This window comes from Pistacia vera, unplaced genomic scaffold (assembly GCF_008641045.1).
Source record: "Pistacia vera cultivar Batoury unplaced genomic scaffold, PisVer_v2 Contig347, whole genome shotgun sequence".
In the NCBI taxonomy this organism is placed as follows: domain Eukaryota; kingdom Viridiplantae; phylum Streptophyta; class Magnoliopsida; order Sapindales; family Anacardiaceae; genus Pistacia; species Pistacia vera.
The window spans coordinates 406896-424198 of record NW_022196165.1 but is presented as its reverse complement, the minus strand read 5'-3'; the positions used below and the strand labels follow the sequence as shown (position 1 = coordinate 424198).

General features: G+C 30.1%; 1 protein-coding gene across 1 annotated transcript; it reads left to right on the top strand.

Annotated features, from left to right (window-relative positions):
* Positions 1-658: 658 nt before the first annotated feature.
* Positions 659-5770, top strand: LOC116139148 (protein BUD31 homolog 2-like). Its single transcript, XM_031424816.1, has 4 exons — positions 659-895; positions 4149-4250; positions 4595-4782; positions 5132-5770. Exons 2-4 carry the CDS (start codon positions 4157-4159, stop codon positions 5285-5287), a joined length of 438 nt encoding a protein of 145 aa, XP_031280676.1. The 5' UTR covers positions 659-895; positions 4149-4156; the 3' UTR covers positions 5288-5770.
* Positions 5771-17303: the final 11533 nt, after the last annotated feature.

Sequence of the window (17303 nt, the reverse complement as noted above, 5' to 3'; positions counted from 1 at the left end):
TGACAATCTGGTTGTTTCTTGCTAGATAAACAACTAGATTGAAGGCCAAAAACAACCAGATCGTCGTGGATCTGACAAAAAATTGCCACAAATGGCTAAATCTGTTCTGGCCGTTTTCGGCATTCAATATGGCCGAAAACAGCCAGATCGGCACACTGTTGGCCAGATTCAGTCAGTCGTGTGTCGATCTGGCAACTATTGCCATTGGCCGACGATGGTCTTTGATGGTTGGAGGTATTTCGTTAACTTTTAAACTTTTTGTGGTTGGGGTGTTTTAGCTAAATTGTCAAATTTAAGGGGTCTGGGTAATTGTTATTTGGCAGACATTTGAGGGCAATTCAGTCTGACATGGCTTTTATTTCAGGGCAAATTTGGTTAAAAAAAGATAACCCTGATAAAAAAAAAGATTAACACCCTTGGATTAGGTAATCTATAACCCTTAAAATGACCAATTCACTATTGCAAATGGAACATTCACGTGATCTTATATAACTGTCAAACCAAACAAAAGAATATATGGAGTCAAAGATAGATAACATGAATTATTTGCTTACAGCCCTAACCTAACATAGCCTTACAATAATCATAAGACAATCTATCTTTCTATTAATATATCATTCTTATCATAAAATATTATATAGACAATTTATCTTTCTATTAATATATCATTCTTATCATAAAATATTATATGATTCTAATGGGCGATTAAAATTTACTAATAAAACAAAAAAAAAATTCGGTGACATAATTCGTTCTTTCACTCTCCTCTCTTCCTCTTTCTGTGGCCAACAGAAAGCAAAACAGCGTGAAGCTCTGATACATAGCACTTCGTTTCCGATTCTGATTGCGGCTTCCATTTATCATCTTAAATTTAACAATTCAACTCTCGTTTAAGGTAATTATTTTATTTAAATTTTCAATTATTTATCTATGTTTGATTAGGGTTTAGGGTTTTTATAGAGATGAGTCCAGATGTTATAGAAAATAGAGGTTATGCTTAAATTCTAATACTTTCTCTGTTTCGTTGGATTCATTGATGAAATATTGGTTAATATTTCTCATTCTTCAAGGATTTTATTTATTTGTTCTTAATTTTCCTTTTAACTTGGTGGCGTGAAGAAAACTTCTGTCGCTGAAGACACTATTATACTTTCTTGGACACTGTACTTAAATTACGTCATTATTTGGTTATAAGTGAGCATATAGATTACTACATTTGAGTTGGTAATGTAATCTTTCTTTTAAGGTACTCTGAATTACCAGAAAAAGATGTTTCTATGGAATGTGTTGGTTGTGGTAAATAATTTGTGTGTGTTATTTACTTTTTCTAAAGTTTGTAGTTCAAAGAAAATTTGGTGATAACAAACTTGATTTGTGTCGGCACATAACATAGGAGCCCAAAGTTTTGGCTGAAATATGCAATCTAGTACTATGTGCTCACGCCTCTTCATTTATAGCTACAATGGTATTATTGATGGTGTGGCGATTGGTGATGGAATTCTACGCCCCAAAAGGGATTCTAGTACTCTTGTTAGTATCTATTCCATATTTTCACACTTGAAATTTCAACCTTAGAGAAAGATTAGTCAAAGTCCAGATCATTTTATGCTAACATGTTGTTAAATGATTGTGCACTTGGAGATGCTTGGGGAAGGATACACTCTACAGGAGTTGTCTTTCAAGATGTATATTATCTTACAAAACCAACACTCAGATGTACTAGTTTGTGAGCGAGTGTTAAATTCTGGATCTTGCCAAGTACTGTGGGAAACTAAATCCACGTGATTGACATTGACAACGAACTGATATATGTGCATACTGGGTGTGTGTGTGTATCAAAATGGTATAATTAGCATTGAGCCTGTATGTATAGAAGAGATTTTGCTAGTATCTTTTCAGTAGTAAACACAACTATTTAGTGGTGATGATTCAATAATATCAACAAGTACTGGGTTTCTGTCTGCAATAATTGTTGAGCAAGGTCTCAAGGGAATCAGATTCTTGCCTATTAGGTACAGCGAGTCATTAGGATCAACTAATAGAATCCGATTGAGGGTCATATGATTCTACCAACTACTAAATGTAAAGCTTTTAACTCAACACAGCAATGTAAGAAGTTTAAGACTATTCTTTTTAGCATTATTGTAAAGAAATCATAATTTACAGCATTATTGTAAAGAAATTATAATATACATTGTTTACATTGGCATGTTGCTCATACAGGTTGAGCTTTTGCTTCTAATATTCTCATCCCATGTCATTACAATATGAAGCATCTTAAGATATTATTTAAAAAGTGAAGATATGATCTGTTTTGCTTTCCATAAGCTTTTCTTTTCTTCTTCCTCTCTTGGATCTGATTCTCTTTTGGAATTCTCTCTATCTATTGATTCATGACAATTGATCAGTTTTTTTTTTTTTTCGACGATTTCAGTATCTAATACATTGCGTTCTATCTAAGATTTAGAAAATTGTAAATGTATAGCATTCTGTTTGAAGGTCAGGATACTATGATAGATGTTTATATTTTGTCGTATTATTTGTGGTTGTGAACCAATAGAAGCCTCAGTTTACTGTTGTTTGACGAGTTTTCCTAATGCTTTTGCTTGTTTTATTTTTTCATGTTCTTCTTTGAAGGATTGTATGGATTTTTCTATTTTTCCTTGGATCAAGAATGGTTTTTGGTGAAATTGTAAGCTTTTGGTATTTCTTTAGCTGCATGTTTAAATTGCAAAAAGATCTTTCTATTTTTTCTTGGATCAAGAGTGTGTTTTAGTGAAATTGTAAGCTTTTGGTATTTCATTAGCTGCATGTTCAAATTGCAAAAACATTGGTATTGGTTGTGGCTTTGTACCACTCTGTGTTTCCCTAACTTGAACTGTTTTTGGTTCTTTTTCCTGCACTGATTGAAGGGAGCTAATAAGCCTAAATCAGGCTAACCTTCTGAAAGTGGCCCATTTCGGACTATGTATGTATGTATGTATGTATGTATGTATGTATGTATGTATATATATATATATATATATATATATATATATATACACATTTGGCCCTACTCAGAATGATCATTTAAGTGAACTTGTAGGCTACAGCTGTTCTTGGCCCACCCTGTTTGGGGTGGACAGATTAATTCCCTTGGCATAATCTTTTTATTTTTGTATAATAAAAATTTTGAAATAAAAAAAAAATCCTTAATTGGTGTACCCAGATCCAGTTTCATTCATTTTTACCCTAATTACCACATAACAAACTCTTTAGCCAATGTCTCTCTCTCTCACCCACAGGTACAGTGATGGCAAGCCAAAGTTGATAGTGGTTGAGTTCTTGGGTTTTGCTTGTTTCTTTGGCTTGAAAAACAAAATAAAATTGAAGGGCCAGATTTTTGTGATGTTTTTATTATTTTTTTATTTAGAACTTTGCTGTGAATTGGATGTTAAACAGTTTGATTTACTGAATTGTGGGGAAACATTAAGAATTCTGAGTATAGGAGATGGAGGACTTTTATAATTATGGGTTTTGTGATGTTTTGATTATTTGATTATTAGAAGTTCTCTGTTCTACTTTCTTCTGCTATTTTACTTTTTCTTAGTGGAGATACACATCATTGTTTCTTATACTGCCATCTATTAATACCTTGAGTGTTTAATGCAAATTATTTATATTTTAGTTGGTTATTTGTTTAATTGATGTCTGATAGTGTATATTGTTTTTGCTACTAAATTTGATAAAGGGAGGGAACAAGGATGGGGAAGGGTCGGGTTCCCTTTTTTTCAGGGAATGTTGTCTGTGCACGTAATTGGAAAAACAGGAATTGTGGCCTGCTCTGTCCTGTTGCCATACCTAGATTGGTCTTTGTGTTTTTGGAATTTTTGACAATTATGGCCTTATGCCTACTGGCAACTTGACATTTAGGATAATCTGATGATGTCTGGAGAATCTATGTAAAGTGTTTGTTACTACTACTTTGGAATAGGATTTTCATTCAAGTTTTGTGGCAATCTACATGTGCTATGAAAGTTATTTGTTATTCTATAATGCAAGCAACTGAAATAAACATATTGATTTTAGATTGTGAGTAAATATTAGCAGATTATTAGGAGACACGCGTGATTCTATTTATTCATTCTGGTTTTTGGCTTCTGTGGCAGGTTGAAGAATGCCGAAGGTTAAGACAAACCATGTCCAGTATCCAGAGGGCTGGGAATTAATTGAGCCTACTCTTCGTGAATTACAAGCCAATATGAGAGAAGGTTGTTGTCTTCCACATCAAGCACATTTCACTGAATGTTTTTTTATAATGATATTAGTTGGGGAAATTATCATAGATTCCTTTAAGAGATCCTTGAATTTATTTGCTTCTAATGTTTTAAAAAATAATTTAAACTCCCTTATGGGATGCGTGTTTTTATATTAATTTTTTTTTATATAAAAAAAATAGATCCGAAAGGATGTTTATTTAATCATTTCTAAAAACTTTAGGTAATGATAAAATTTTAAGATTTCTCAGGTCAGCTACATAATAATATTATCCTAGTAGTAATAATTTTATTTTTGGAACTTGTGAAAATAAAATGTATGTGTATGTTTTGGACAGCGGAGAATGATCCACACGATGGCAAGAGGAAATGTGAAACACTATGGCCTATATTTAAAATAGCACATCAGAAGAGCCGCTACATTTTTGACCTTTACCATCGAAGGAAGGAAATATCTAAGGAGCTTTATGAGTTCTGTTTGGACCAAGGCTATGCTGATCGCAATTTGATTGCCAAATGGAAGAAGGTTTGTCTCATATCTCTGTCTTAATTTACTATTGTTAAGTGTGTTCTGCCGGCTTCTTCATCAGTGGGACCATATAGTTAATATGTTCTTTGAACAAGCTTGCTTGTGTAATGAGAATAAGCTACTGGAACTCAGTAATTAAATCTGTAACGAGGATAAGCTATTGGAAATTAAACTTTTCAATTTAAGTTGCAGTAAAGATATATAGTAGGAAATTAGAAATTATTTAACTTATATAGGTCTTCTTTATCGGTTCCTCAAGAAGTTTATTATTTTCTCTGTTTAACCTGGGAAGTATTAGAATAGTTTTGTTACTTTTGTTATTGAGGATATGTGTTATGACTTGCAGCCGGGCTATGAACGTTTGTGTTGCTTAAGATGCATGCAGCCACAGGATCACAACTTCCAAACAACTTGTGTGTGCCGAGTACCCAAGAATCTCAGGGAGGAGAAGGTCATAGAGTGTGTCCATTGTGGTTGCAGGGGCTGTGCCAGCGGCGATTAAGAAAAAATAGATGGTGAGCCTACATACTAGTTGGTATCAAAATAGTGTTGATACCAAGCACTATTTGGTTGATTTCATCTACTTTCAGCTAGTGTTGGTATTTTATCAAACATGAAGCATGATTTGAAAATTTAGTTCCATCTTCATCCTTGTCACCATTGACGATGAGTATCCACTGTAATTGAGTAATTTAGATCTAGTTTATGGTATTGTTGTTATATTGGGGTTGGTACTATGCCTGAAGCATCAGATATTAAACAAGGTGGGATGGGGGCTTCTATTGTCTAATTTCATTTAAAACTAACTAATTTGAGGTAATATTGATGATATTTTAGCAAACATTCTTTTCTCATAGGACTGGAAAGGCCTGGTTGGTCCAAATATGTTAAGAACTGGCCAGCGGCCTATCTCTTGTATAAAACTAATCAATCTGGCTTGCTGGGCTACGCTTCAATTCTTCAATTATATTACATTTATATTTTATATGCCTTTGTTATTCAAGTCCCACTTTTTTTTCTTAGTTACATCTTTATTTGAAGGTTAATTGTGTTATTTTACAATACCTCTCCCTACAAAGTTAAGAGCACAAACAAATAAAATGACAACTTTCTTAAGTAAACATAGATTACGTATGGTTAGTACAATCTATGGCTTTGTTAGGTTCTCAGAGAAAAAACTATTTCCAACATGGTCTCTGAAGTTTGAACAACAGTTTTCCATTAAAATTTCTAAACCCATAACTATATAAATGTAGATGAATGACAGTACAGTGGGGGTGAAATTTCAGATTATGAGTTTTAGCTTCTTCTGCTAGGGAGGCAATCTTGAATAGTCTTAGTTGGTCATAGAAAAAACTATTGCGCTTTCAAATACAATAATATTATTTTTTTCTAAAACTTATTCTAAATGACATTGACATGTAAATAAAGTGATGTTAATGCTCATATGGTGACACATCATTTGGGATGTGATACTTTTGATAAGTTTTTGGAATGAGTAGTATTACAGTACTCTTCCAAGAGTTTAAAACAAATTGTGAGAGAGAGGGGAAGGTATCCGGTTTTTTATTAATGGGATGGAATACAATTTGAATTGGATACCTTCTGCACTGGCTTTGCCATCAAAAAAGACTCCTTTTTCTTCTTTGGGCTTCACTGTCTTCTTGGACCTCTTCTTTAACCTGTCGAAGTTTACTTTAGGCTTGGACCTATTTCATTTAGCCCAATTTATTTAATCCCAAATTCAACTCCTAAACATTCCTCCACTAAGAACACAAAAAGAACAAAAAGTAAAATTTGTTGTAATTGGGCATCCACCGACCTTAACTTTGAGGCGGTGAATGGAGGAGGGGACGTTGGCTATAAAAAGCCTCTCCCCTTCATTTTACTATTACAATAAAGTGAAAAGAAAAGAAGATTTATAGCCCCTTCGACTTTACTTTTTTAAACATTTTGTCTTCCTTAATCTATTGTACTTATACCACTAAGATTATATTATGTTATCAGCACGAAGAATTTAACAAGTATAATAGTGCACGCTTACTAAAAATACGTATTTTCAATCTTACAAGTGTTATTTAATCCTTTTTTTCGCTTCTATGGTCGGATTTATTTATTACTCCTAAATTCTGCTTCCATAGTTGGAATTATTTATTACTGTTGAATTCCGCCTCTATAGTCAGATTTATTTATTACTGTTGAATTCCACCTCCATGATCGAATTTATTTATTACTGCTGAATTCTGCCTCTATAGTCGGATTTATTTATTATTATTGAATTATGCCTCTATGGTCGGATTTATTTATTATTGTTAAATTATGCCTCCATGGTCGGATTTATTTATTACTGTTAAATTCTTGCTCTACGGTCGAATTTATCTATTACAGTTAAATTCTGCCTCTATGGTCGGATCTACTTATTATTGTTAAATTCCACCTCTATGGTTGAATCTATTTATTATTGTTAATTTCTGTCTCTATGACTGGATCTATTTATTATTGTTGAATACTGTCTTCATGGTGGATATATTTATTCTTGTTAAATACAACCTTTACAGTTAGATTTGTTTTTATTATATTTTCAATAACCAATGTTAGTAATTGTGTTTCTATATTATATTTGATAAATGAACTTGAAGTTCCATAAATAAATATCATTTTAGAACTTGAAGTTCTAAATATTGATTACAAACATGAAGTTTGTAAAACAGAGACAAAGAATGGACCTGAAGTTCCATATCACAAAGATGAAGTTATGTAAACATTCTTACTAAAGTAATTTTTTTAGGATGGACTTTGAAACTAAGACATCGATATCTAGTAATGATGGAGATATTTGTATAGTAGATAGTGCAACAACGCACACCATCCTTCGAGATACAAAATACTTCTTAGGTTTAACCTTTACTAAGGCTAAAATAAATACCATATAAGGGCTTGCAAACATAATTGAGGGCTCCGGGAGAGCAACACTCGCATTACCAAGCGGAATTAAATTAAGTATCCACGATGCTTTATATTCTAGCAAATCCAGAAGAAATTTGCTTAGTTTCAAAGATATACGACTCAATGGATACCACATTGAAACTTTAAGTGAAAAGGATGGAGAGTTTCTATACATCACTACTAATATTTCATGCCAGAAGCATGTATTGGAGAAACTCCCTGCTTTCTCGTCAAGGTTATATTATACATTCCTGAAGAATGTTAATGTATATGCAGTTATGAACCAGAAGTTCATTGATCATAAACTTTTTAAAATTTGGCATGACCGTCTTAGTCACCCAAGATCTACTATGATGTGTAGGATTATAGAAAACTCACATGGGCACCTATTAAAGAACCTGAAGATTCTGTCACCTAATGAGAGTGCTTGTATTGCTTGCTCACAAGGAAAATTGGCACTTAAGCCATCCATCACTAAAGTTGATTTAGAATCCCCATCATTTTTACAAAGAATTCAAGGGAACATATGTGGACCTATCATCCACCAAGTGCACCTTTCTGCTACTTTATGATACTGATTAACGCATTGGCACGATGGTCACATGTTTGTCTACTATCTACCCTTAATGTTGTCTTTGCTAGATTGTTGGCGCAAATTATTAGATTACGAGCACACTTTCCAGATTACCCAATTAAAGTAATCCGTTTAGACAATGCTGGTGAGTTTACCTTAAAGACATTTGATGATTATTGTACAACAATGGGAATTGATGTTGAGCACCAAGTACCACATGTACATACCTAGAATGGAATGGCGGAGTCATTTATAAAGCGTATCCAATTAATAGCAAGAACTTTGCTATTACGTACACAATTACCGACTTCTGCCTAGGTTCATGTTGTTTTACATGCTGCAGTGTTAATTCGCCTAAGACCTACTACATATCATCAATACTTTCCAATACAACTTGTATTTGGACATCAACCTAATATATCCCATTTAAGAACTTTTGGTTGTGTTGTGCAACTTCCAATGGCACCCCCTCAACGCACCAAAATGGGACCCCAACATCGTTTGGGAATATATGTTGGTAATGACTCACCATCTATCATCAGATATCTTCAGCCCTTGACGGACGATTTGTTTACCGCACATTTTGCGGATTGCTATTTTGATGAGACAACATTCCCATCTTTAAGGAAAAATGTAAAGCCTCCTGAAGTAAGGCCTAAACTTTCCTAGAAAGTGAATTCTATGTCTCTTTTAGATCCTTGCCAATATGAAATTGAAGTGCAAAGAATAACACATTTGCAAAATATTGCCAACCAAATGCCTGATGCATTTACAGATGCAATAAAGATAATGAGATCATACATTCCTGTTATCAATACAGCAACAAGGATTGATGTTACCAATGAACAATCCATGCGGATAACGATCGATTCATCTATTACACGCCAAAAGCGTGGTAGGCCTGTTGGAGCCAAGGATACTGTTCCTAGGAAACAAATGGCACAAAATCAAATAGGTGGCAATATTGACAATACTGGAATAATTGACAATTCCACATTTTCTAAAATAGCTCCAAAAGAGTTAACAGTCCCTAAAAGGACACAAGCCCCTGAAGAGGAAGAAATCCCTGAATGAATACAAGAACATAGAAATGAGGAAATTTCTATAAACTATACTCACTCTAAAGAAATGTGGAATCGTGAGACAACTATTGTCGATAACATATTCTCACACGTAGTAGCTACTGAAATTATGAATGATGAGTTTGAGTCACATTCTATTGATGAATGTCGACAAAGACATGATTAGACAAAATGGGAAGAGGCAATTCAAGCAGAATTAACCTCCCTAGCAAAACGTAATGTATTTGGACCTATCGTCTAAATGCTTAAAAATGTGAAACGCGTAGGATACAAGTGGGTATTCACAAGGAAACAAAATGAGAAAAATGAGATTGCTAGGTATAAGGCTAGACCAATGGCTCAAGGTTTCTTGCAGAGACCTGGAATTGACTTTGATGAGAAGTATTTACTAGTGATAGATGCTATCACATTTCGATACTTGATTAGTTTATCAGTCTCAAAAGGACTTGATATGCGTCTCATGGATGTTGTCATTGCGTATTTGTATGGTACACTAGATACTAATATCTATATGAAAATCCCTGAAGAATTCAAAGTGCCAAAACCATATAAAAGGACCATGTATTCAATAAAATTGCAAAGATCGTTATATGGGTTGAAACAATCAGGACGAATGTGGTATAATCGTCTTAGTGAATATCTGATTAAGGAAAAATACATCAATGATCCTGTATGCTCGTGTGTCTTTGTAAAAAGGTTAGAATCAGGATTTGCAATTGTGGTAGTGTATGTCGATGACATGAACTTAATAGGGACTCTTGAAGAGGTCACAAAAGCTACTACATACTTAAAAAGAGAATTTGAAATGAAGGATTTGCGGAAAACAAAGTATTGTCTCGACCTACAGATCGAGCATTGTTCAAATAAAATTTTGCTCCATCAATCAAATTATACTAAAAAGATCCTTAAACGATTTTCTATGGATAAATCTCACTCCTTGAGTACCCCAATGATAGTTCGGTCTCTTGATCCTAAAAGTGATCCATTTCGTCTTAAAGAAGAAGACGAAAAGATATTTGGTCCTGAAGTATCACATCTAAATGCAATAGGTGCATTATTATATTTGGCACAATGTACGAGACCAGACATAGCATTTGCAGTGAATCTATTAGCAAGATTTAGCTCTACACCAACTCGACAACATTAGAATGGGATCAAACATATCTTTCGTTGCCTCCATGGAACAAATGACTTTGGATTATTTTATCCAAGGAAGTTTGATAATGATCCTAAATTAGTTAGCTATACAGATGCTAAGTACCTTTCTGATCCTCACAAAGCCCGTTGCAAACGGAATATGTTTTCAATTATAATGGTATTGCAATATCATGGCGCTCTACAAAACAAACATTGGTTGCCACTTCCTCCAACCACTTTGAGATTCTTGTGCTTCACAAAGCCAACTGAGAATGCGTATGATTAAGATCTGTCATCCATCATATTGAAAGTACATTCAAATTGACATGTACCTCAGATGCTCCCATAATTATAAATAAAGACAATGCAGCATGTATTACTCAAGTTAGGGGAGGATATATCAAAGGAGACAGAACCGAGCATATTTCACCAAAGTTCTTTTACACATACAAACTCTAGCAAAATTGTGAGATTGATGTCAAACAAATACGCTCCAGTGATAATCTTGCAAATTTATTCACTAAGGCCTTACTGACATCAACATTTGAAAAGTTATTGTACAACATCGGTATGCAGCGGCTCAATAAGTTACTAAATTAATTCTACCATTATAAGGGGGAGCATTGATCAAGAGAAGCATTGATTAGGGGGAGTTTTTAGAAAAGTTTATTGTACTGGACATATGTGCACTGTACTCTTTTTTCCTTGATCAAGTTTTGTCCCACTGGGTTTTTCTGACAAGGTTTTTAATAGGGGTGAGCACGGGTAACGGGTAGAACCAGAATCTGCGAGTAAAACTGGAACTAGAACTAGAACCTACCAGAAACCGACACTGTGCGGGTAAGTTCCGGTTCCTTTTTTTTGGAACCGATACTGTGCGGTTTTGGTTCCGGTTCCGGTTCTGGCTCCTACATGTGGAGGAACTAGAACCGAAACTAGAACCTGCAATGGGTACCTTGTTTTGGAACCTGGGCTGAAATTAAATATCTATGAAGAATGGGGGTTCTAATGTAATTTTACAAATAAAAAAACTAAATAGAAAAAAGTTAAATTTTAATAACCTAATTAAATAAATATACAATTATACTTGTTACATATAAACTACACCATATAAAAAACTTTAATATATTATAATATATTAGTGTTAAAGTTTTGATTAATTAAGTGTATAATTGGATTAGGACCAATTAAAAGTGTTTTAATGTTATTAGAAGAATTGTTTTTGAATAAAATAGTATATTTGATTGAATAATAATATAATATTTAGTTATTTATTTCAATTATCAAGTTCTAAGTATATCATTACATTATAGTTAAATGATTACTTAATTAATTATAAGTTTATAACATTACATTAGTAATTTAGTACATTACTTAATTAAATAATTAATTATAATATTACATTATAGATTTATAGTATAATTACTTAATTAATTATAACATTACATTATAAACAAATGATTACTTAATTAACTATAACATTCCATATAAACATTAATACAATATTTAATTAAATGATTACAAATTTAATTAATTATAATATTATATTAAAGATTTACAGTATGATTGTTCACTTCATTATAACATTATATTATAATATGATCACATAATTAAATGATTACTTAATTAATTATGACATTATATTATAAACATTAGTAATTTACTACATTAGCACAATACTTAATTAAATGATTAGAAATTTAATTAATTATAACATTACATTATAAATTTATAATATGATTACTTAATTAATTATAACATTACGTTATAAACAAATGATTACTTAATTAATTATGACATTCCATTATAAATATTAGTACAATACTTAATTAAATTATTACAAATTTAATTAATTATAATATTACATTAAAGATTTATAGTATGATTAATTAATTCATTATAATATTACATTATAGTTTGATCACGTAATTAATTATAACATTATATAATTAAATGATTACTTAATTAATTATGACATTATATTATAAATATTAGTAATTTCCCACATTAACACAATACTTAATTAAATAATTAGAAATTTAATTAATTATAGCATTACATTATAAATTTATAGTATGATTACTTAATTAATTATAACATTCTATTATAAACATTAGTGCAATACTTAATTAAATGACTAGAAATTTAATTAATTAAAACATTACATTATAATTAAATAATTACTTAATTAATTATAACATTACATTATATTATAATCACTTAATTAATTATAACATTACATAGTTAAATGATTACTTGATTAATTATAAATTTATAACATTATATTATAAACATTAGTAATTTACTACATTAGTACATTACTTAATTGAATAACATTACTTAATTGAATAATTAAAAAATGAATTAATTATAACATTACATTATAGATTTATAGTATAATTATTTAATTAATTATAATATTTTATTATAAACATTAGAACAATACTTAATTAAATGATTAGAAATTTAATTAATTATAATATTAAATTATATATTTATAGTATGATTGTTTAATTAATTGTTCGTGTTTTGGTTTTAATTGAGGAATTTTACGTGAATTGTGATGAAGTGATTGAATTCAAGTGTTACCTAGAGATTAAAGGATTTATGAGTCATATTGGACACAAATGAATGAGTAATCAAAATTTGTTAGGGGTGTATTTGTAAACTTTTAATGTATTTTTATCATTTTTTAAAGTAATAGGGGATAATTGATTTTTACATTGTACCCGGGAAAGGAACTAAAACCTGCATTTTAGGTTTCGGTTCCTTAAATTTAGGAACCTGTACTATGCGATTCCGGTTCTCCTGAAAAATGTAGGGTACTCGGAACCGCTCACCCCTAGTTTTTAATGAGGCAATATGAAGCACGTCCAATTTCATGTTATAGTAGAGTTGTATTTTTTCACTTAAGTTTTTTTTCCCACTGAGTTTTTCTTCAGTAAAGGTTAAATACAATTATCTATAAGCAATGGATGTCCAAGGGAGAGTGTTGTAATTGGTCATCAATCGCATTAACTTTGAGGCGGTGAATGGAGGAGGGGGCGTTTGCTATAAAAAGCTCCCCTCCCCTTCATTTTACTATTACAATAAAATGAAAAGAAAAGAAGATTTACAACCCCCTTCGACTTTACTTTCTTAAACATTTTGTCTCCCTTAATCTATCGCACTTATACCACTAAGATTATAACAAAATTTATTAAGAGAAGTGATTTTTAACTCCTATCAAATTGATAAGTATTTCTCATTTTTAAATGTTTTTTTGTTTTGACAATATCAACCATAATGAAAATTATTAAAAATGATATAATTTCTAAATACACTCATTTTATCTCTTTTAATTTTTACTTTAATTCTTAATCAGTAACCCTAACTCTAAATTTTCTAAATCACTGAGTTTTTTTTTTTTTTAAATATTTCTTTGTTTGATGAAAATATATTACTAAAGCTATGTAGAAAATAATCACACAACATGATGAATATGAATAAGAAGAAAAACGAAGTTTTGAATTTGAAATTGGGAAAAAAGGGCATTAAAGGAAACCTAATTAAAAAATTTGGGGAAACCCTAATTAAGATTGAAATTGAGGAAAAATAGTGTAAACAAAAACACTAATTAAGTTGAAATTGGGGAAAAGACGTACAAACAAAAACCCTAATTAAGTAGGGTTATTTTTGGTATTAAATGAGGTTTATATATATATATATATAACTTTCTGATTTAGAGAAATGTACTTTAGAAATGTATTTTTATTTTTTATGAATTAATTAATGAAGCGATTCATAAGCTTTTATTATGTGTACAGAAGTTTGTTGAGGACTCGAATGTCATTAATGAAACTAATTAATGATTAGCTTCCACTACTTTTTTCTCCTTAATTATAAAAAAGATATTATTCTCAATTAATGAAGTAATTCAAGCTTTTAATATGTGTACAGAAGTTTGTTGAGGACATTAATGAAAGTAATTAATAAGCTATCACTATGTCTCCTGCCCTCCCAACCGTGGTCACTTTATTTACTAAGCTTCCCTTTCTATTTTCTTCCTATTACAATTTTGTTTCTTTCGAAAGGACTGTTAAAATATGAAACCTTCCGAATATAATTTTTATAAATACTGTATAATCAACTTTTTCATTTTTCTAATGCTTGTAACAATAACATGTACGTAAGTACAGGCTATGTATATAAAATAAAGCCCTTTAAATACACTATAATATTTATAAATTAATAACCTCTATTAGATAACATTTTCTTACGGTAGTAGGTTGAATTAATAATTTTGATAAATTAATAAAATAATTTTTGTTTTTTGAAAAACCTTACATAACTCTGTCCCATTCGTATTATAAATAAATAATTTACTAATTGACTATGATATTTTATTAAAATATGACTCTATTATTACTTTTTTTTCTTGAAATTTATAAATCTTGTTAGATCTCATCTCTAATTCTTCTCATTGTATCTAAAAGTTATGAGGTTGAATTCTCGAATTACAATAAAAAATTATAAAGTGCCATTGAGAGTTGACGCTTTGAATATTGTTGTATCTCACTTTAATTTAAATGTATGTTCGTCGAATCGTAAATACACTTTATAAATTAAAAATTATTAATTTTTGATTATTCTATATTTCTCAAAGTTATTAATTTATTGAGAATATATCGTAAATAATTGACCAATACTCAAATATTAGATGTAAATGCAGAAGATAAATTTTTAATATTTAATTTATTTAATACAAATATTATAAAGTATTATAAAATAAATACTAATTTTAAAAAAATTTATAAAATTAAACCAGTTTTAAGTATCCATATCCAATTGTTCATGACTTCATGTCACCGTGTGACACAATAGATGTTTAGACTATTTTAGCATAAATTAATAAATATTTGAACTCTTATATATATATATATATATATATATATATATATATATTAGTGATTAATATCATGTAATAATATCAAATAAAAACATGTATGGAAGAATTAATTGTCACTAATAATAAGAGAATTTCATCACATAACTTATACAAACAAAAACACATCTTCCAGACTTCTACCAAGTAGCAAGTAAAGAAACCAATAATATGTATAACAAAGTAAAGTAAAACCTCTTACAATGGTCGGGGCAAACTAATTTATTACTATAAGAAAGATTATAACTTAATAAAAGTATAGTTATAAAAATTATTTTTTTATTTTTTATTTTATAATTCACGTTTTAGTATGATATATTAGGATTTCAATTTATTGTTTTAATAGTCATTGCTGAAATTAGATAAGAAGATAAATAAAATAATCTTGAGAATGATAGTACGAAAATACAAAAAGTTGTGTGCTAAGAAGCTCTAAACATGCTTGAGAAGTTGAAAATATTTTGGCTTCAACAAGAACGTGTCCATGCTAGTGAATTATTATGTACCCGCAAGTTAAAAAATATAATAGCAACTCTAAAACATAAATCATGGTCTTAAATAACTTTAGATAAATATTTTATTTCATTTTAAACTTTTAATGTATCATATCATTTTTTTTTTTTTTTTTGCAACATACATATCATTATTATTATGTGGAGGCAACTCTCTTAAGACGAGAATTAGAAAAATTATAAGGTATTACAATGTGGAGTTTATTCTTATTTATAACTATCCCAAGTTGTAACTAATTTTTTTTTTTTTTTTTTTACATATTACAATACAATTATGTTGAATGATAGAATTAAAATATCAAACAATATTATGCATTACAATTTTATAACTATAAAAAGAGTATGTGTTTCAGATTAATATCAATGATCAGTGTTGAAGCCATTTTATTTAGGATCCTAGTCAAATTGGATACTTTTTAATAATAGATTCATGAAATTAAATCACATAATGTTGTTAAAAATTGATAAAAGCTCTTGAGCTCATAACTGTCAAGCTTATATAAAGCTATGTATTCATCATGATTCAATAAGAAATCGAACTTCATTTTATTGATTCCAGGTATTTGACTATAAGAGAAATTATACTAGTCTAGTTGCAATACATTTAATTAAAAAACAATAATATCAAGGATGGAAAATTTTTACCTTCAGTACAAGTATATAGTATTATCTAAAATGATTTAATGTTGTATTCTACAGTAAAACATTTCTGTAATAATACTTTATAAAAAAATAACATATACATAATCATAAAAAATTATAGTTCTAACTCGAGACACTTATAAATAAGAATAAACTCTATATTGTAATAAGTTACAATTTTTCTAATTCTCGTCTCAAGAAAACCATAAAGATCTTTTTCGATATTGGATTCAAGCACCGTCCCAAAATCAATAAGCGATTCATAGTTAATATGTTCTAGAAGGTCAAAGTATTGGTTTGGTGTTAAAAATCTTAGTTATGAAATGAGGTTTGCCAAGTAAATATTATAACTTAGTTATGATTTGGTCTTTAATTAAGATTTGTAATAAGCAGGGCGGCCCTCGCATGACTGTAATTGTGTGTTGGGTATTATTCTTTTTGGGGAGAGTTGAATATCTCTAATTAATTTGGAGATATATGGTTGTTAGTTGGTTGCTTGGGGTTTATTTTTTAAAAATGAATTTCATATAATCATTATTCACATTTTTTTTCTTTATTAGAAACGTATTATTTTAGACTATGTTTGAAATTTGGATTATGTAACATAAGTGATCAAATAGCCATTTATTGTTCATATTTTGTGCCGAAGTATACGAAGACTTTATAGAAGATCTATGCACATTTATTCTACAAAAATTGAA